This window comes from Ochotona curzoniae, unplaced genomic scaffold, assembly GCF_017591425.1.
Source record: "Ochotona curzoniae isolate NIBS_2020 unplaced genomic scaffold, NIBS_Ocur_1.0 scaffold_3208, whole genome shotgun sequence".
In the NCBI taxonomy this organism is placed as follows: Eukaryota; Metazoa; Chordata; class Mammalia; order Lagomorpha; family Ochotonidae; genus Ochotona; species Ochotona curzoniae.
Window position 1 is genome coordinate 46,761,181 of NW_024467106.1, and position 22,107 is coordinate 46,783,287.

Genomic DNA, 22,107 nt, shown 5'->3' on the forward strand with positions numbered 1-22,107 from the left:
TCCTTGGATAGCCTAACTGGCTTTGTACTATGACAGCTTTGCACTCTCTTCTTTTCCTTCTTGTTTAAAATCTTATTTATCTATGATTTGGTGATTTATTTTAAAAAGACAGGAATTCCAAGACAACTAGAGATACTTGCAAATGTCCATAGCAGCTAGCCCTGGGCCACATGGAACCCAGGAGCTAGGAATTCCATACTGGTCTTTTTCATGCCTGGCATGGAGCCAAGCACTTAAGCCATCCTCTGCTGCCACCCATGGTATATACTTGCAGGAATCTGGAATCAGAAGCAGAGGTGGGATTCAAACCGTGGCACTCCGATATGGAATGTGGGTGTCTCTAGCAGCATCTCAATTGCTGAGCTGATCAGTCAACCACTTCTCTATCTTCTTTTGATAAATACCTTCCTAGAAGGTTTGTAGAGTCCTCAGATCACCCTCTGACCTCACTCAACAGCCTAGTGAACCCGGACTCATGACAGTGACTTGCAGACTTTGGGTTTCCATTATAATCCTCTTGCCCTTTTCTCTGCTAGAATAATATTTGTTTGGACCTGGCACAGTAGCCTAGTGACTAATGTCCTTGCCTAGCATGCACCGGGATCCCATATGGGATTCATATTCTGGCTGCTGCACTTCTCTTCCAGTTCCCTTGGCCTTGGAAAGCAGCAGAGGATGGCCCAAAGCTTTGGAACCCGGTACCTGCATGGAGGTCTGGAAGAAGTTCCTGGTTCCTGACTTTGGACCAGCTCAGCTCCAGCCGTTGCAGCTACTTGAGCAGTGAACCAGCAGATACAAGATCTTTCTCTCTCTCCTCTCTGTAAATCTAACTTCCCACTAAAAATAAATAAATCTTTAAAAAAAAATAGTAACATTTTAGTCACATTGTGTCTCCTGGATAGAGCAGGTGCATATTTTTGTTTGAAAGGTGACAATGTTCTCTTTAGTGGATGACTAACACTGCTTGTGCCAATGGGTTCTGAGCTGTTCTCATTTCCTATCATTTGGGGATTATCACCCTATGCCTGTCACCAAACCAGAATTATGGACAGTGCTCTTGTCGTCCCTAACCTTGCCCTACTCTGAGCACAGAGCCTGGCATAAGGCAGGAATTCCATAAATGTTTATGAAGGAGTGCTTGCTCAAGATGCCATGACATTTCCTATCGTCCTAGAGAGAACAAGGGAATTGCCTTGAGATGGGAAAACTGAAGAACCTTCTAGCTGTAACACATCCCCAATTAAATCCATTTCCCTCAGCATCAGGGAAGCCCAGGAGAGCAAGGGCCATGTTTCAGAAGCATTCCTACTTACTTTGACAAATGAAATGCTTTCACCCCCAAACACCCACGTGGAAGCACTATTGCTTTTTCCTGTTCTTTTGTAAGGTAGGGAAATGGTGGTTAAGACTCATTCAGTACATTCCTTGCCCCGAGTCATGTGGCTGAGTCAGGACTGCACCCCAAAGGCAGTGTCTCCAAATGCAAGCCAACTTTCAGACCATACTGGAGAATGAAAATAATCTTGTTACATTCTGTCATGCCTCATTTTTCTGACCCAAACTGGTTTACCCAGCTAGATAAGTCCTTTAATCACCACAGGGTATTGAATGAATCATGGCTATATCCAAAATTCAAATCCACATTCAAAGGAAGGAGATCTACACCATTGATAATATTTAAAAGAATGTGCCTGGGGTTTTAAAGACAATTTCAAAAGAAGAGTGATAGTAATGCTTGGAGGCATCCATGTGAAGCCTCCCAAGGCAGCTCCTGTGAAGGAGCCACCCTCAGCCGGTATAATCTGGCCCTGTGTCCTTGCTGTCTGCACCCTTGTGCCATGGCCATAGGCTTTGGAATGAGAAAGTCCTGGATCATGGGTGCCAAAATCTGCAATTGGTTACTTAACCTTTCCAAGCCTCAGGCTCTTCTTCCTCAAAAGAGCTGAGATAATATATGTGACATGCTGAGCACGGAGCAGAGGTCTAGTTAGACCTCAGTAAATGCTAATTATTATCATTTATCATGACACTCCTTTTAACCTCAGGTTGGGAAAAACCATTACCCCAGGGATGCCCTGCTTAATTAAGGGCCTGCCAAATTGGTCACAGCAAAGGTGAAGATCCTAGTTGCAGGTAGTCTCTTCAAGTGGTCTGGAAGGAGCTAGTGTATCCAGACCTCAGGGAGATTCAGGAACACAGAGCATGGTCTACGTGCTACCCCGTGGAGATGGCACTTAGGTTATAACAAGGGTCATTAAGGCCACGCCTGTGAATCAGCTCCAGCCCAAATGCATATGGTCCTCTTCTGGCTCTGCCAAGAGGGAAACTGTACCTCCATGTGTACATAATGCAGGAGCCTCTCAATTATTTACCATGGGGACTCCATGACGCTGTGTGTGTCCTCAGGTCCACCGCCATTTGGGAGCAAAGCCTAGAGATCACGGTGTCCCCACCGAAGAACAGAGCATGTGGAGCAAGTGCCAATGTGCAGGACGCCTAATGGTGATGATGGAAAACCCCACTGCCTAGGCAGCTTTGGCAGGATCGCATGGCATGGATGTATGGATCAGACATACATGTTTCTTATCTTTACCCATTTAATTCAGCTGTAGCAAACAGTGATTCTTCTTCAAGACCTTTTCATATAAGCTCAAATCTTAGGCTCGTAAACTTTTCAGTTGTTCTATATATGCTTTAGTGGCCAGAAAACATGGTCTCACATTTTCTAGGATGGTTGGTGCTCATCCACAGTGGTATGAGCCCATGTTCGACAAGGATATTGTGAACTATTGACTTTCCTTTGTTAAGTAGAGCAGATTTGAAGCTATTCCTTTAAGAGATCACCCTCCCTCAAACGGATTGTGTTATCTGTGAGAGAAGGGAGAGAGGAGTCATTGTGAGTGAACTGAGGGTTTATGGGGCAGGCTTCTGACCTGTGGACATGCAAGGCTGATGGTGACCTGCAGCGTTCTCCTGGACACTGCAGTTTGTAAAGGAGCTGGGGGGGTGGTCACAGCAGTTCCAGTGAGGCTGCTTCCACTGGCAGACAGAACTTACTTCCCCACATGCTCTGAAATAAACACGAATACAAAGGGCATTTGTTCAGAGGCAGGAGGCCGTGTTTATAGTGTTGGCATCACTACTAACTAGCTTAGCAGCTGTAAGCAAGTCACTGTACTTCCCTGAACCTTGTTTTTATTTTTCATTCATAGGGAGGGCATTTGATCTAGATCAAGGATTGTAGACTCAAAGTTATAGAATGCGAGTCTGTAACTTAAATGAGGCCAGTGTGCCAGTGTAATACAATAGAGAACGCAGGGGACTGTGGAGATCAAACCCCACGTAAAAGCGGCAGCAGCTACTGCATTTTTATCCAAGGATGTAGGGGCGGGGGCTTGTGCAACATTTGTTCAAAAAGGTCTGTTTCCCAAGAGTAGTAGAATATTTGGATTTTAGACAAAATATCCTAATTTTTAAGTTTTGGCAACAAATCTCAACACAATAAAATTTGGGGAGGAGGATGTATATTGTCAGCCTTGCTTCTTACTCTCTTATCTTGAGGTCTCAAACTTCCTTCTAGCGTTAACATTTTTTTTTTTAGAATGTTACAAGGTTTCAACCATTCTCTAATATCAATGTTGTAAACGAAAGATTAAGTGGAAAAGTTACAAAGTAAAATTCAGTGTCCACTTAAAGATCAAAATGAAGAGGATTGCAGATGTGTATATCAGCAAATGCCATATTTAAATACGTGCAAAAACATTTTTAGGTGATGGGATGGGTTTATTTTAAACCTTGATTATACATTGAAAGAGTCTCTACTGTTGTAAGAACAATTTAAAAGATAATGGCAGAAGAAGTATTGAGAATGGCTCAGGACTGAGCTAAGTAGGAAAAATAAAAGACAGAGGTAATGATACTAAATCTGGTTTTGAAACTTGTATTTCTACCTTGATCTCTGAATTTGCCCTTTTCGACCATCTAGCAAGCTGGCAAAAGAACACAGCACTAACTGCATGTTAGGTAAGCCGTATGTGCCAGAAGCTTCCACCTAACATAGTTCCTCTCTTTCTCTCTCCCTTTCTTTTGCTTATTAAAATATTTCTATGAAGCAAAAGTTTCCCAACTTTCTTAGTTTGGCTTCTGAACATATTTTATGAGGGGTTTTCTTTGTTTTGTTTTAGTGGGTGAGGTGAGGTGGAAGGGCAACTGACTTAATGTCCCTAATTACATTTTTCTTTGGTTTCTATTAACACTGTTTTTATTCCACAAACCCACATCAACATGCTGGTAAAGTGAGCAGAAAACCATTGGTTTTTATTTAGTGTGTTTATTTGAAGGCTTTAAAAATACCCTGTGGGAAGTTTTGTCTTTCTAAACAAATTTAGAAGAGAATATTAACACAAAGGCCTTTGTGCCATACATGCAGGGATACTCAAGAACTGTTGTCCATCCTTGCAAGGCAGCACCTAGCCCAACCAAGATCTAGGCACAGGTGAAGCAGCACGAAGTGCATGTTTGCAGAAGGAAGGAATCCCTCCTGGGCTTCACCTGGAATTTCTGAGTTATGCAACAGAAAAACAAGATATGGTTATTGATCTTTAAATAATGGGTGATTAGAAATAGTACTGACCTGCTCTCAGCCTGCCACAGAAACCTGGGGCACTGCAGAGAATTGGCCACAGGGTTTGCATACAGGGGGCTTGACATGGCTTTTCTGGTTGGAAGTGGCCTGCTGGGCAAAAGGCAGGATGGTCCTTTGCCAGGACTGTACTGAGGACTGTCTAGCGCTTTCTTGCTTCCTGTTGCCTCACTAATTTCTGTATTGCCAGATGCCTCTGTTTTTTCAAAAATGGCTAAAAAAAATACCTTAGTAATTCTGTTGTTTTAGAACCCTTACATATGGCACAAGATATCCTGAAAAAAAAATTTTTTTTTGACAAAACACTGCTTTTTTCTTTGCTCAGTTATCAATACAGCTGAAATGGATTCAAATTTATTGTTTCTTTTTATGGACATTTTGATGGTAGAGATTCTAATGTTACATAAAAGTGTGAGTAAGCAAGATATGAAGATGTAATTGTGCATATTTTTTTAAACTGTCTTTAAGACAGAAGGAGACTAAGAAATGATTGATACTTCAATTTGAGAATTCTTAACAATTGTGATAAAATTGTTTTTTGAAGCTAGGAGACAGCCTAGATTTACAGCTGTTAAATCAGAGAGATTTTTTCACATACTGAGTCACAGCTGCAGGCTTTATTTTTATTTTGCTTTTTTGGTAAACCACCTTAACCTACTCTGGAAACTTCTGGTGGGTACATGGAAGGAGTCTGGTCTGCCTCTGTTTAACCTGTGAAATTTAACAAGGCCGTAGCCTGGGGTTGGGAAGGCTATGAGCCATACCACCATCTCAGGTTTTTGATGACACCACAAACCACTTGAGATTTATTGTGTTAGCAGATGTCATCAGATCTGTATGCACAGGTGCAGCATGTAGCTAGTGAAAGAAGGAACACTGCATATGTATATTTATTTTTGTACCCAAACTCTCAATGATTAGAAAATGACCCAGTGTGTCTGTCCTGGGCAGCGAGAAAGTTTCAATTCCATAGCAAGATACTATCTGGAAATCTCCTTAAGTCTTTTCTGCAGATACAGTTCTGTGTGATGAGCAACTATGTCTTGTGGGAAAGACACTGCTCGTTTTTCCAATCGATATGTAAAGGTGAGGCCTAAAGGCTTGCAGCTGAAGACGGCAGTAGCCAATGAAAAATAAAAACGGTCACCAGGATGTGGAACTGATGGTTGAGTTTCCCATCTACGGGCCAATTCACCAGATAGGCATCCTCTGCTCCTTAAAAAGAGCCTTCAGGGAGACAAGCTTCACCTTTTAAATGCGCCAATATGCTCTGATTTGGCACTTTATAACTGCTCTAATTGAACCCTCTAAATATTTTTTTTATAATTAAGAAATTATTGAAACTATTGTCTGTCAGCAGTAAGACCCATGTTTAGATAAGTGTATACATTGTCTTCTCAAAATTCCACCCAAATTCTAAACGATTGTCCAATTATTTTACAAGATAGTGTGTGTTTTCTTTAGCACTGAGTGTTAAATATTCCATTATTTCTACTATATATATTAGAGTTACACAAATCCTGGTATAATAATGGGCTAAATATAATTATCTAATAAATCAGTGTGTAGCCCTTTAATAATATAAAAATAATAGATATAAATAAAGCATGCTTTTTATATTTTTGAGAAAATGGTTAAGTAAGACAAAATAAACACCTTTGGGGTAATGACTGAAAATTACCCCATCATGACATAAAGCATTGTAATAATGTATGCCTTTTAGAAATAATTATATAGTGATTATTCTCAGAGATAAACACACAGAGATGTTGCTAGTACATTAAAAAAATTTTCTTAATTTGAAGAAAACATCCAGAAACTGCATGACCAGTTGATTGTCTTTAGAAAGAACCAGAAAAATCTAAAGTGTGACTGCACTTGTGAAGCTTCCAGTAAGTTCTATGGGACAAACTGTGCCTGCAACTTAAGGCAAAAAATACACAAAAATAATTCAATAAACCATAAAACCTTAAAAAAAAACTGTAACCGCCTCAGTTGCATGTGTTAAAGTCAAGAGTGCTTCTGTTGTTTTGGATAGTTCTTATTTTTTAAAATAATTAATTAGTTGTAATTTCTATCTAACCAAGACTAATATTCAAATATATATTAGATCTTAAATTATATTCTTGGAAATTTTTTAGCTGAGATCATTTTAATTTTAAAAGCAGCATATAATTTAAAACATCTTCTAATTTCTGCATTATGTATTTACATCTCAAAATAAGAAAAGCAGAAAAATCAGCCAATGTTATCGATGAAAAGTGCAGGATCATTTGCCAATTAAAAAACTTAGGCGCAATAATACACGGTGATGACTACAAATTAGCAAGACAGATTTCTATAAGACATGCTTGAAAACCCGTTTCCTTTTATAAACCTCCAGCATTATCAACTGATGATCTGTGTGCATAGCTGACAGACGAGTGATCGGTATAAGAATAAGGATTCTTGTAAGCTTCCCATGTCAAAAGAAACGAATGACATGCAAATAGAAAAAAGATCATCTACAAAAGCCAGAACATGACATGCAATGGTACATTTTATTACTCAATAATATGCTTCAGAAGCAATCCACTGACAGGTGTCGCACACTCTAGATTCCTCCAAGTCATCGCAAGAACGGAGGGAAAACTTTGCTCACTCTTATGTTTCTTTTCCCAATTCATGTCCTCAGACATCTTCTCCAGAAAATCAGATTCCAGTGTGTCACTTCTCCTGCACATGAAGTCGATGTAGAGACGGATTGGAACTCTGTCACAGGCTCCGATGGTGACAAGAGAAGCACTTTGTGTGGCAGACTTGGAAAAGTTTTAGTATCTGACAACACTGCTCAGGGGAAACGCTCCCTGCCCCACCCTAGATCATTTGTTTGTTTGTTTGTTCGATTCAGCTGTTTTAGCTTTTCATATTTTGCATTTGGTTCCTTAGCCTTAAATGTGATTTACTTGACCACGAAACTGCCATTAGGCAGTCCTAGAATGGAAACATGTCTGCTCCCCACTTAAACTGCCTGGGTTGACTGAATTATAGCTATACCAGCCTGGGTAGGTAAAAATACTTAACTCAGAGCAAGATAGATGTTAAAAATTAATTTTCCGTGGGAAGTTGTGGCTGAATGTGGAGAGGCATTTGGCGTTCTCCTCTTCCTCCCAGGCATTACTCTCCCTTCCCCAAGTTACATGGCTCTGGTTATTACAGATATATCCAGTGCTGTGTTGCTTTTCTCAGGTGAGAAATTGGGAACTGTTCACACTTGCAGGTCCACAATCCATTTTTTAACTTGGGCATTTTCTAAAGCCAAACTGGGTCAGTCCACTTGTGAATACACTGAAAATAGGTATGCATAATATTTACATTCATTCAAATACCCATACAGTGTGTATGTATGTTTGCAGGCAGGTACAAGGAGGGTGGGATGGTGGAGGAAGCCTTTTTCTGTTTTGTTTTTGGAGGGGAGGAGGGATGAGGCCAAAAGTCTTGTTTTATAGTGTGTGTTGTAGGAACTATGCACCTGAACAATGTTGTTTAAGTCCTCTGGGACTTTGAGGGTAAACATAATTGGGATTAAAATACTGACATGTTCACATTTAGTAGAGAGATAAGAAGAATTCATCTAGAGCCATTCCGGTCTCGCTGGTAATCACATAATTGAATAGGGTTTTTCCAGGATATTGGAAGCTATTGTTACCTGTTGTACAATTACATAATTAGTCAGGCTCTCTGTAATAAAGTCTTTTCTAAACACACGTGGGGTTAGTGCTAAGCGAATTCAGCGCTGGTATTGTATTCTTACATCTAATACTTCAAAATCAAAATTATGTAACAACTTAAGCAGTCTGCATTATTTTGCCACCCAACTACAAATACTTAAAATGAAAACAACAGGATTAGTTTTCTTTTAAAAGAAAAAACTAAACCTTCTTATGTATATTTAACTTCCAACAATGCTACCTAAAAACAAAAAACTACTCAATGTACGCTAGCTCTTCTACAGTGTTTCGCTTGTGGGGAACCCCGGGGTGGTCTATTTCTTCGGTGTTGCTTGTTTCTTCCACCTACCCCTAAATTACTGTCGTGTTTTTTGACCTTCGCACGGCTGCATATAAACAGAAGTCAGCATGCGCTCTCCTGGCTCGCTTGCTTGCTCAGGTCGTTTTGATCACGCTCTGCAGCGTGGCCCATGCCACAAGGAAACAAACGTGGCCTGGTGGTGTTGAGGCCGGCTACGGGGCAGGAGGCAGGGACGTCCCCGCAAAGTCCTTAACTTGCAGTGTCAGGCCGAGGTGAAGGTCTCCGGCACCGCAGTCCCGCAGCCTCCCCTTTCCTGCACGCCCGCATAGGGGGCACCCGCGTGAACCGGGAGCACAAAGGCGCGCCAAGCAGGACACCCCGCACAGGCACGCCCTCGCAGCCCTCCTGCCCAGACTCGCGGCACAAAAGGCCGGCGCCCTCCGGGGGAGCCGCGCCAGCCGGCCCACTCCCACCCGGGCCCCGCGCTCGCGAGGGGCGCCCGCACGGCGCAGACCGCCACACCCACCCGGGGTCCCCCCGCGCCCGCCTCTCCTCCCCCAGCAGCCCTGATGAATATGCATCGCGGCGCGCCCGCCCTCGGCTCCTCCTTTCGGTTTGCTTCCCGCCGCCTGGCGGAAGCGAAGAGCCGCGCTTGCAGCGCGCCGGGGCCGGCCGGGGCGGGGCGGGCCAGGGCGCGCGGCGAGCCGGAGAAAGAGAAAGCGAGGGAGGCGCCGCGGCGCCGCGCGAACCGAGCGCGCAACGGTGCGCGGCCGGGGTGGCGGTTCCGGGACAGCCCCGCCGCCGCCGACCAGGCCAATCCGAGGGCGGGGAAGGGGCGAGCGCGCGACCCCGCCGGCTGCGTCTGCCCCGCGCAGCCCCGCGCCGCCGGAGCGGCCCCGCTGAAACAACAATAACCACCCCCCCCAACACACACACACGCACACGCACGCACGCACTCTGGACGGCGTTCAAGTCCGCCACGAGAAACACAGTCTTCTCTACAAGTGAGGGCAAGGAAAACCGGATCTCCACACCCGAGGGCTGGCTGTTTCTTACACTTGACTTTGGCCGCCTTTTCCTCGCCGGCCAAAAAGTGTGGCCGTGCAGAAATAAAGCGTTCAAAAATAGAAGACTGCGCCTCCCGGATTGCTTTTAAAAACAAAAGCAAACAAACAAGCAAAAACTAAGCACAATAAAAGCACACCCCCCCTCGAGAAAAGCCACATATCTGTACCTGAGACCCGTGAAGTCAGCGGCCCAGGGTTCGGTCAAGATCTCTTTTAATTTAATGCCATACAGTGCAATAGTATGTGACTTTGCCACAACGCGGGTTTTTTTTTTTTTTGCTTGTATTATTCGTCCTGTGCACACCCCTCCACCCCCATGCAAACAGGATTTTTCCCCTTCTCGCTCCCTGTTTGTGCGTTGCAAAAAGTTCCTTCTGTTACTTTCCTAATATGTCGTTCATGCTTTACATGTTGATGTGTACTGCTGGGATTCCAGAACTTAATTGTGTACTTTTATCATTGCCAACTTCAGTCCGGGTGCACACTTTCGTGGCGGGAATCAGTCAATAACACCTTGAGCCTAAACATTGTGGAATCTGGCATTCCCTACGTTCTCCCTGTTTCCCCCATTGCTGGAGAAAGTTACTGTATGCGTGTGATACCTTGGATGTAGCTTGTGGCCCATTCTCTCTGCTTGAACCATAACTTTCCGCATTTTGAAGTCCTGCTTTGTCGCACAGTCTCGTTTAAAATGCATTTTTTTTCTTTTAAAAAACGATGCAAGTAGTACTTGGGTCTGATTGGTGTCTTGGAGTTTTAAAAACTGGTGTTCATTCTGAATTGTAGCCCCTCTCCCATGTCCCGTGAAGCTTCAATCTCAAAGTATTCAGTCCTGATGCAGCAGCCTCTCTTCCCCACCTTTAAAAAGATGATGATGGATTTCTTCTCACTCCTGATAATACCTTTTATTTCCACCCTGCTGCTTTTTTTTTTTTTTTTTTTTGCTCTAGGGCATTTTCCCCCTCTGGGTAATGTGTGTGTGTGTGTGTGTGTGTGTGTGTGTGTGTGTGTGTGTGTCTGCCTGTCTTGCCCTCATGCCCTCAGTGTGTCTGGGACATATTTTAATGCACAATATCCCATCCATTAAGTTGTGGTTGAATGTGGAGTGGGAGAGGACTTGGCAGCTTTCAGGTTGAAGGGGGTGGGGAAGCCAGTTTCGACTTTGACACAAGATGCCGAAGTGGCGTGATTGGAATGACTATTAGGGCTGTGAACATGGCCATCTTTCTCTGGTTGGAAGAACTGCCATTGAACTTGAGACGGGACAGAGGAGATCTGCAAGTTTGTTCCCTCCCCTCCTCTATCCCACCCCCTCCCTCTCAGTACAGTAGCTGGCAGGGAAAAGGCGCCAAAACACACAAGATTAACTCTGACTTTCTTTGAGCGGATCTTACAGCACCATCCTTGGGAACTTTAACTTCCCACAGGCAGGAAAAAGTTAACTTTTGAACCCCTACTCCAACGGACGTTTAAATAGGCTGTAGAATGGAATATATCCAGAAAGTCAGACACACATGCTCCTGTGGTTAGAAAAGAATGCACGTGTAAATAAGCAGGCTGCGTGTGTGTATGGGACTGAGGAGTTCAAGATCTAATCAAATTCAGAATGAGTGTGACTTCTCAAGTGCAAGCCCCGTGCAGGGAAGAGCCATGGGGGGAGCGGGGCTGAGGAGCTGACCTTTAAGCAGCCTGAGTAAAAACTGCAAAGAGTTGTGAAACACAAAACGTTGTGGTTTCCAGTTTTACATTTGAGGTTTGATGTTTTCATTTAATGGTATGAGAGATGGAGAAAGCTCCGGCGCTGAAAAGTCCCTATTAAATCATACGTGGGCAAAGGTCAAGCGCTCCAACTCACTGACACAATATACTGCAGATTCCTGCCTCGGTGATGAGGAGCATAGGAAAAAGTGCTTGGGCAATAAAAGTATTAGAACGGTAATTATCGTCCGTGGTTGGGTCTGCATTCTTGGGCACTTGGAAAGGGTTTCTACTGGCCCTGATGAATTTTAAAGCCGAGTATTGTTGAAAGCTATTTTAATAGGAAATTGATTAGCTGACTGTTTCATACAATAAATGGTGACAGATTCGTTGTTTGATGTCCAAAATAAATTGCGTTTATTCTTTAGCAGACATGGGCTTCCATTTAATTTTAATAGGGTCAGATTGAGCAGCAGCATAATTTTGAGTGATTGTGATATCACACACATCTGTAACTTTGTTTTTCCGAGTTTGTGACATCACACAATTTGACAATACTATTGCTTTGAAATTTATTAGCTTGTCGTGCCATTTAAATGTTTCTGATACATTCAGAGATAAAGTTTACTGAACATAGGTTCTCTACAGGCCCAATGGAGTGTTTTCTGCTCGGAATTATACAACTGCATCCTAAATTCTAATTTGAAAGTTAAATGACACAATTCCGTTGATACGCTTTGTTGTGATGTTCTAATAGAAGAGCAGTTTTTAAAGAAGAATCTGGAGAAAGGTGCAAAATGTTTTTGTTTGAAATGCACTTTTCACATTTGTAAAGGATGTAAAGAGTGCTGGGCCATATTGGACAAATCTTTGTGAATGTCTGATTTCATATGTCACTCAAGCATATTTCCATGTAAAAATAAAATGACAGTGTAATTTCCAAGATCTGTGATTTAGAAAAAAGGGAAACATTGTAACCACAATTCGGTCAGCGGCAGAGGCTGTGTGAGAGCCTCTGCAAACTTTGTAGCATTATCAATGAAGGGAGGCAACTATTAAGATTGTTCAAATTTCAAATCGTGGTGTGAAAAATCTGTTGACTTTATAATCTGCGGAGCAAATGACTTCTGAAGTTGGGAATTTCTGTGATGAACTGGCAGCTGTAAAGAAGTGGACACCATCTAACCTGAATGGGGGAATGCAGCCAGTCTGGGTGGATTTGGAACTGTAACTTGTAAATGGATCCTATATGTAGATACACTTAGTGGGGCTTGCTTTCTGTCTCCTTTCTTTCTTTTTCTTTTTTTTTTAGACAGTTGAGTACAGGCATTTCAGCAGTGGCATTATTAACAGTGTCATTTTTCTCGTTTAGTTTTTGTCCTCAGGGGACACCAAACAGCTCCCAGAGGAAAGGAAAAAGTCTAAGGTTATTTATTCATTTCAGTGAAAGGAAAAGGGCTGGCAGTAGGGGTGGGGAAACTAACTGGTTGTGAATTCCCCAGTGGGGAAAAATTGCTACCCTAATTTGACAGTAGTAGTTTAAGAGCTCAGAGAGTTGGGCATGATTTTGCAATTCCCATCAAGTGCAGGCAATTTCAGTACTTGTTGGTTGTTTATATATGCATTTTTGGTGTGGATTTTTGCTTGTCCTCTTTGTGGATATAAAGTTGTGTTTTCCAGGCTACACATGTATGATTTTTTTTGTGGTTCCTTTGGAAGAAGGGTAGGTCTCTGGGCAAAAGAGAATGGATACTTGCTGTTTGCAGGCCTATTTCCTGGGGTCAGGAGGTCATCTGTCTCTTTTGTATTTAGTTTTTAAATATTGATATTGGCGATGCAGCTAGGGTGTGTGGAATTGCCTTCCAGAGCCTCCTTGCAAATCACATGAAAAAGCTAAAAAAAAAAAAAAAAAAAAAAAAAAGAGGGGGTCTGGGGGTTTTGAAAATGACAGCTTTGTTAAGCTCTAAGAAACCTTTAAAAAAAAAAACCAGGATTTGCAACCTGTAGCTGCAGCTCCTTTAGAAAGAAAAAGGTTAAAAGAAAAACAATCTGGGGAGATACTTGAGATGTAAATCAAAGGCTCACACTGAGGACACAAAATCCTGGCTTGTAGATATGAAGTTGGGGTTGGAAGGGCCAGGCACTGGAACTCCGGCGTTGCATGCAGAAATCAGTGCACTTCCTAAGAGCTGGAAGCTTCCCTCCCTTGTGAGTGGGAATAATGAGTTAAGCAGGGAGTCCTGCACAAGGCCAGGTTTTGGGGTGCATACCAGTAGCTGGTCAAGCCAGTGCTTTAACCCCTTCAGTGTGGGAAGGCAAAGAAGAGAGGTAAGTCCCATTGTCTACTTGGCTCATTTTGCTAGCATTAGAGGATGAAAAAGCCCTGTCAATACAGATGGCACAGATGTGCTGGGGTGGGGCAGGAAGAGTGGATAAATAGAAGTAGTTTCCAGGTTCCTTCTGTTCCCTCTTCTGCCTGGGACCTTAAGCACTGCTAAAACTAGGGCAGCAGTTAGGTGTGGGTGTCCAGTAGCCAGTTGTCTCCTTTTACCCAAATCCTGTAGACCACCATTCAAGATTTTCCTAGACTTCTTACTGGGAAGGCCTGTAGTGACCTTGGCACTGGCTGGACTTTTTCTTTTGGGGGGTGGGGAAGAGAGGAGGCGATCATCTATTCTGATTCAGACCCCCAGAGTCTGAGAACCACAGGCCCATCTACGGAGCACTCCCACAAGCCCTGCTTCCAGGACATCTCTGTGGCTCATTCGTCATTCCTTTTGGGTTTTCCTCACCTCACCATTACTGCTTTCTCATTTTCCTTTTTCTTGGAAACAAACCAAACCCCCAAATTATATCCTTTTTGGCCCAACAAAGTGAACCCAGGCACAAGCACCCTACACACCTGGAGCCTCTGACAGACATCTGAACCCCTAAGAGATGGCTCTGGGAGGCCTCAGCCGGCTTCCCTTCTCTGCGGTCTTACCTGGGTCTGGCGCTGGTGATTCGCCCCTGCTGGATGCTGCTGCAGCTTTTGTGGGCTCTTCTGTGTAATGGTTGTCAGTTTGGTTTTTTAAATTTTTTTTTTTCCCTCTTTTGTAAGCTTGTGAGCAACTTTTGGATGCAATCTAGTTTGGGTGGCAAGGGGACACGGTGTCTGCTGGGAAGGGAAGCTCACGAGGGGAGGAGGAACGGAGTCACTCGTCCGGGGCTCAGCACCGGGCCTCTTTGCCAGGGGACAACGGCTGGTTCTGGGCTCGGGGGGCTGAAAGGAGAGCTCTCCCGGTGCCAGGAGCGCCGGGGGTGGGGGGTGGGTGGGTGTTGGGAGGAGGGAGAGAGGGAGGGAGAGGAGAGAGATGGGCGCTGGATTTTTAAAGAGACCCCGAAATAATGGCTTCTGAATCCGGGCATTCAAAGAGGTGTGCTCGAGGACAGGGGAGCATTCGTGCCAAGGGGAATGTCTTTTATGGTAAATTAACTCGGGTTAAATTGAATATTTGTTCAAAGGGAAACTCCAGTAGTTAAAGCTGGTATTATCACTTCCCCACCCCCTCCCCTCTCAGACGGCGGGCGGGTGCGCAGAAAGGAAGCAGTGCCCGGTGCAAGATAAAGTGCTGCTTTGGATTTTACTTTGTCTGGGGATAATTTTTCTCCCTCTTAAAACCCAAGACCAGGTTGCTTAAAAAAAAAAAGGCAGAAATAAGTGTTTATTTGGGATTAACCCCCAGCTACCACCTCACGTCTTTCATCTAGAAAGACTGTCAACCTTATCCCAGCTTTTCAAAAAGAAGAAATGACCCGCACAAAGGAAATTAAGACTGAGATTTGCTGGCGGTGGGCGTGGGCGCCTGTGACCCCTAAAGGGTTAACTCGGAGACTTTCTGCAGTTTCCCAACTTTACCTGTCGTCCCGGACCCGCAACACCCCTCCTGGGCCCCTCCCCACCCCCAGCGCCTTTCTTCCCCCGGCCCTTCGTTTACGGGGGCTGCAGCTGGTAGACTTGGCAAGCGCGCCTCATTAAGGGCCCTCTTTGAAAACCGACTGTGTTTGAGCATTTCCCTAATGAGGACAGGACGGGGTTAAAAAGTGACCATTTCATGGTTGACTTGAACCTGCCTACTTTTCTTGATGTGTTGTTGTGAAATGCTTGATGTGGATAACTCCTACTTGGTGCGGGGCGGTGGGGGGTGGGGGAACACTGGTCCCTTCGGGTCCGCTTGGAGGAGAAGGGGAGACGGTGGGCAGAAGGCGGGAGAAAAGTTGCGGGAATGCACTGGGAGAGCGCCAGGCGGGGCAGACACCCGTGCGCGCAGCCCGGGCGACAGCGGGACGGCCCGGCTGGCTCGAGGCCGCTCCTCGGTTCCACTGGGGGCCCCCCCACCCCCGGCAACCCCGCTAGGTGGGCGCGGAGCCCTAGGCGCTCACTTTTCCTTTCTCTATTGTCTGGGCAGCCTTTGATTCCACCTTCCCTCCCCCGCCCCTGCGGAACACCGGAATTTGGGGGGCGGCGTTGAGCGTGAGCCGGAGCGTAAAAGGGTGCCAGGCGAACCGCCGCCCTCGACACCCCCGCTCCGGCTCATTCACGCGGCCCGCGGCGCCGGCGGGTGGGGGCGGGGCGGCGGCGCGGGAGCCGGGCGCGCGCGGGGCGCCCAGTGGCCCCGGCTGCTCCGGAGGGGGCTGCGGCAGCCCCGCACCCCTCGCGCGTCCCCGCCCGCCCGGCCCCGCCCTGCCTGCGCCTCGGCGGGGAGGGAGCCGCTTTCCGCCGGCGCCCCGGGCCCTGGGGGGTGGGGATTGGGACGCTGCCAGCGGGGCCGCAGGAGGAGCGCGGAACCGGGCGCAGGGAGGAGGAGGAGGAGGGAAGGGGAGGAGGCGGCGGCGGCACCGCCGGTCCTCCCGCTCCGAGCGAGGCCACGTGCGCGGAGCACCCCTAGGGAGGGCGGCAAACCGCGGTGCGTCGCTGGGGCGCAGCTGCCTCGGGCACGGGCCCGCCTCGGGGAGACCGGAAAGACCCCCGCACCCCTTCCTTCCCGCGCGCGCTAGGGCCGGGCGAGCAGGGGCGCCGCGCCCCAACTACTTGAGCCCAACTTTGCTCAGGCCCTCTCTTCCTCGGGCTCCAGGTCCTTGCTGTGCCCGCGCCCGGCGGGGGTAGCTTGGTTGTGAGGGAATTTTCCATTCGTTCCTTCCAGGGGCCCAGAACAGCTCAGTGCTTCTCCCACTGGATGTCCCGCGGTTTAAGAGTCCGCAACCAGTCCGAAAAACCACTTCCAGGGCGGGCGTTCGGGGGGTGCATGTATTTGTGCGCGCGATTGGCGGGGTGGGGAGCGGAAAGAAGGGTTGTTGGGAAGAAAAAAATATCAGAAGTCATGGTTCCGTGGCACCGGCACGATACCTCTCACGAATGAAAGCTAGCGCTCCAGCGAGCGAGGGAGAGGAGCGGGAGGAGGAGGAAGGTGGGGGGCGGGGGTGTGGAGAGGCTGGTGCAAAAGGAATGCGCGTTTGCAGGAGGAGGAGTAAAGGGATGATTGTGTAATTAAATAATAAAACAATCCTTAAGTCTGATTTGGAGAGAGCTGGAGCGGGGTCCAGAGGGTGGAACCGGTGAATTTTTCAACTTCCAAGTTTTGCAACGAAAGAAAGAGCGAAAGGGAGGGGGGGTGAAAAAGCCCAGAGCAGAAAAGAGAGGAGTTTGGAGCCGAGCGGGAGAGCGAGATTTATCGTTGGGGATTTTTTTTTTTTTTTTTCTGGAGATCCTTGCTGCTCCCCCGCGGGCTCTGGGCCGCAGCGGCAACAGCAACAGAAGCAGCAGCCTCCTCGCTGGGCCGGGTCAGAGGCGCGGGCCGGCGTGGAGGAGCCGCCGGCGGCTGCAGCCGGGATCCGCGCACCGCAAGCCTCTTCCGCCCCGGAGATCTGCGCTCGCGCCCCCTCCCTCCCCGCTCCCCCCACCCTCCCCGCCCCCACCCGGCCCTCTCCCGCGCGCACCCCGCCACCCGCGCGCACTCGCTCGCGCTCCCCCCCCATTCGCGCACACACATGGTCGGCTCGCGGCAAAGTTTCGCCTGCGGCCGCCACTCCAGAATCCTGCCGCAGTGCTCCGGGCTGTAACCTTGAACTTTCCCAGCGCGGTGACACATTCTCCTCTCTCTCCTCCCGCCCGCCCTCTTGCGCCCCCCTCCCCGCCTTTTTTGAAAAAGCATTTCACCGCCACCACCACCACCCCGATCCAACCCACTCCGAACCTTCGCGCACCCCCAAGCCCCCGTCCATACCACCACCACCACCAGCACCGCACAACAGAAAGCAAACCCCAAACCCAGGCGAAAAGCAGCCGGCAGCGGCGGCGGCGGCGGCTCGGCGGGCAGGGCCGGTGCGCGCGGACGGCAGGAGGGCTCGAGGTGTAGATTGGATTTCACCCCGGGAAACGCAGCGCGCCCAGCGGACTCGAAGCTTGGCTATTTAAGGAGGACTGGGTCTGAGGTGAAGTTACGAGGATCCGGCGCTGTACCCCGTCCTGATTGATCTGCACCGCGGGGCTCCCATGACTGTAAAATGAATAGATGAAATTCTCGCTTCTGGAAGATTTTCGTGGGCATCTCCAGGAAAGTGTGTTTTAAGGCGAAGTCATGATGTATTCTCCCATCTGTCTCACTCAGGTACATGTCTTGGTCGCTTTCTCTAGCTTTCTCTTCGGCCCCAAGTGCCTTTTGTTTGGTTTGAGGGCTCTCGTCAAGCGGACAGTTTTTAGGTTTTCCCTAAAATCTCCGCACCTCCAGGGGACCACCCCTGAGGAAAAAACGTCCCGGAGTTGCAGCGGGCTTTGCTGGGGCGCCGCGCGGTAGACAGAGCCAGGGCCCTCTCCTGTGGTCAACGTGCGCGCCCACCAAGCGCCGCGCCTTTGGCACGAGGAGTGGGCATCGGCCTGCCCGGCAAGGCTGCTGGGGGTTGGGTAGGGCAGGGGCCCGCAGCCAGGAGCCTGGAGCCCAGAGCGTGAGCCCCCAGAGCCGTGCCCCAAGTGCGGGCTGCAGCGCTGCATCCTCGCCTAGGGTGCTTGCTCTGCCTCTGGGCCGCTGGCGCGCGGAGGCGGACTTGGGCTGCAGAGGTGCTTTCGGGGCACTGCCCGTGAACTTGGCCGAGGGGACTTGTTCGGCACTCGAGTCTGTGTGGGCGCCCTGGACTCCGCGCTGCAGGGGTGGGCGGGCAACGAAGTCTGGAGTTGCGGTCCGAGACTCATTCCTTCTCTGTGTTTGGGGAGCTTGAAGCCTTGGTCCGTGGTGACCCGCACTCTGGGCTGTCCAGGGACCGCAACTCAAGGGCGGTCTTGAGGTTGACACCAGTTAGTTGTTGGTGGTGAATGTTAAGGAATTTTAGGACTTGCTCACTTTGGAGACCTGTTCGTTTGGTGATATTTGGGCTTGTTTCATAAGGCGTAAAAGAGTACTTAGAAAAGTAAGCTTTAAAAAAAAAAACTTTGAAAATTAGCCTAAAGCCTCAGGAACAATATTATGGATTAAAAACACTGTGTACTTCGAGAAGAAAACCGCAACTTATCTCTCTCGAAACCAAATGGTCAAATTGGAAAAGTGGAGACTTGAACAGACTTACCTGGGGCCGTTTTCACCGCTGCCCAGAGGACTAACTAGATATTAGCGCAGAACTGTTATTTAAAACAGCATTTTAAACCTTAGGCGGAAGGGACACTTTGGTTCAGTTTTGAAGAACACATGTCAAGATTGGCAATTGATAATCATTTTCTTAGACATTGGTCTGAACCTACACAGGTAATGAAGTGTTGGCTAGTCTTGGGTGTGTTCAGTTTTTTTTAAAGTCTAATGCATGATGATGCATTTTTATAATAGACAAATAATTAAGATTTCAGTTGTATGACAATTAGAAGCCATTGTGATTCAAAAGGACTGAGGCATTCATAAATTGTGAATGAAGATGAAAACAATGATAAAGCTTATTCAGTGGTTGGATACAGTCCTGTAGCTTTTTGGCTGACACATTTTTTATTGTTTATATTTTGTTTGGCATCTGAGTATGATTAACTTAGATATGGCTATTTTAAGCAAGTAAATGTGCACTTTAACAAAAACTAGAGAAAGGAGTTGCTCAGCCATTTGTATTTTAAGAGCAATGAATGACAATAACCAATAAATGTGATGAGATTGTTTCAGGTATAACAGATTGCTTTTATGTTCACAAGTTACCTTTAATATTTACCCATTGGGCAGATATTTTTCTCTTTCTGGGAAGCCACATCTATTTGATATTATTTTTGCACCGAGATCAAAGAAAACAAATTCGAAGTAAGCTTTTCACTTACAAAGTATTGTATCATTTCTTTTCACCTGGAGAGGACTGTTTGCATTTATATTTATATTGCCAGCGTTGACTGAAACACAAATCGCGTTATGTTTTTTAGTTTCTTTTACGTATGGTGTAAAAAAACCACTAGTTTTATCTCAAAAACTTTTAAGTCAAAAGTAAATATTGCAGCATTGTGACATATGGAATGTTCGGAGCATATACACAGCGTAATCACTCAGCTACCTCATTGTTATTCGAGGGTACATACTTGCAACACTAAATCATAATGACTGATTATCTCTACCATTTTAATAATATAAATCTAAGCCGGTGTATTAAAACTGTTTTTGGGGATTTAGGCCTATACGAGAGAAGGAATTTTGGCTATAGAATTCTCAGTTAATCCTTGTGTGACTTTATGGGTCATGCAAGGTGTTGCAAAAGTAAGGATACACGAACAATGTCATTTTTGTATGAGAGCCATGGTTCAGCTGTGCATTGCAAGAACCTCATAGCTAACGCTCAGCCCGTTTAAGGATGCATAAACACAAACTGAAGTGCCAGTTGTAGTGGATTGAAAACTCTAGTGTGTCGCTAGTAGCAGTAAGGTAGCTAGGTCTTAGAATCTTAACTTTGGAAAGAGCTACCTTGAAAGCAGATATTTTTACAAGTGATATAGTACAATATCAAATGCATCATTGTAAATCAGTATTTATTTATCAGTACAACCAGGTATTAAACAAAAATTCAGATATGATTTACTATTTGCTTTTAAAAGACGCAATGTAAACTCTTAGTGTAATATCCAATTGATGTTGGCATTGAATATTCTTTTCTCCCATTGTCCTTCAGGTTTTGGAAGTAGTTTTTTTTCCATGATTTAGTTTCTACATAGTGATGTGTCAAGAACACTTAGTATTTGCTCGTCCTCCTCTGTATTACATTAATTTTCCATTCCTTTTGTGCAGAAAAACAAGCATGCCTGCTAGAATTAAGACTATTTATTCTTCTACTGGAAATTTGTGCCTTGGGTATTTTATACATTTAGTTCAAGTAAAGGAATTTTAAAAAGAGAAAGAATTAAGTGAACATCGGTGCATTTCAATAAAGTCTGAGAAAGCAAGGTATATGTTACTTTAGTATAGAGCCATTGCATCTGAAATCATGTATGTGCCTTGTTATTGTTTAGAGTTATTTAGAACATTTGAAAACCTTAAACTTTTTTTTTTTTTTTTTTTTTTAGTGAGGGCAGTTGCTATGTTCCATATTCATGTCACTTGCAATCCTAAGGAATATATTACTATTCAATATCAGAAAACAGTCACACTTCGGAGATGACATTTAGACATGTTCATGCAGAAATGTATGTGACATAACAGATCACTTAGAATCATTGTGTGTGTGTGTTTATAAGGTGAGGGGTATGTGTCCTTGTCAAATTAGTGTGTCACTTTGAAAGGAATCCACCTAATAGTGGAAACCTGAAATATATTAATAAGACAAATTGGCAGTCTGGGAAAGTATGCCACTTTTATTTATCAACAAAGAAAAATACATGTTTTAAAACAGTATTTGACATCACTGATGGCAAACTCAGGGCAACCTTAGACAACAGTGTTTTTTGCTTTACATTTGCTAAGTATCTGCCCGACTTCCCAAATGCAGCGTTCCACTTTGCATTCTGATTGTTTAAAATTATTTATTAAAAATTTGAGGTTCGTTTTTTGAAAGAGGGTATGTCTGGTCTAATATTGAGACTTAACTAAATTTAATCAAACTGCGTTTGGTGTTGTTATAAGAAAATGAAATGCCACTGAGCATAATAGTTTAGAATAGAAGACCCTAAATGTTGCTGAATCGCTTATTAGCTGTTAAAATAATATTTCATTTTATAAAACATGGCAAGTGTAAAATGAGTGACACAGCACTGCCCTCTATCCCTTGTGCACTTTACCGTCTGAAGTTTCTAGCTTATAAGTGCCTATATGTATGCTTCCCAGTCATCTCAATAAATCATAGTAAAAGTCAGAGTATAGGAAGTGAGTTCCCCAAGCACCTTTAAGTTCACATTTCCTTGAACTGGCTTTCCTTTTGCATGTATTTTGAAGGGGGATAAGCAAAGTTTTTGTAGTTTGCATTGAAACCTAAAAGCATGGCATCAGAAAGTGTGTGGAGATAGGGAGGTCTTATCACGGGCTGTGGTTGCTGTGACCAGGGCTGGCTTCCCACACAAAGAGCAGATTGTGGTTTAACTCTTTCCATGGCCTAGTTTAATGTGCTCGCATAGTAACCGAATTGTTCAAATTGCTGCTGGAAACTACTGATCGGTTTAATGATTTCCTCTATGGCATTTGGTTATGCCTCATGCTGTGATGTAGTCATGTG

The 22,107-nt window shown here is 45.7% G+C and overlaps 1 protein-coding gene across 14 annotated transcripts in view; it reads left to right on the forward strand.

The window, feature by feature from the left end:
- The window catches only part of NFIB (nuclear factor I B), a 449,892-nt gene that overhangs the window by 203,886 nt on the left and 223,899 nt on the right, over positions 1 to 22,107 (forward strand). For 6 of the 14 annotated variants that reach the window (XM_040963073.1, XM_040963078.1, XM_040963080.1 and 3 more), the window contains exon 1: positions 17,779 to 18,065. The exons of 4 other annotated variants lie outside the window; for them this stretch is intronic. In XM_040963073.1, the coding sequence (XP_040819007.1) occupies positions 18,036 to 18,065 (30 nt within the window). In that variant the 5' untranslated portion in view covers positions 17,779 to 18,035. Of the gene's footprint in view, positions 1 to 16,989; positions 18,066 to 22,107 lie in introns of those variants that run through there. 4 more of the 14 variants (XM_040963081.1, XM_040963077.1, XM_040963084.1 and 1 more) reach the window with 4 other exon arrangements.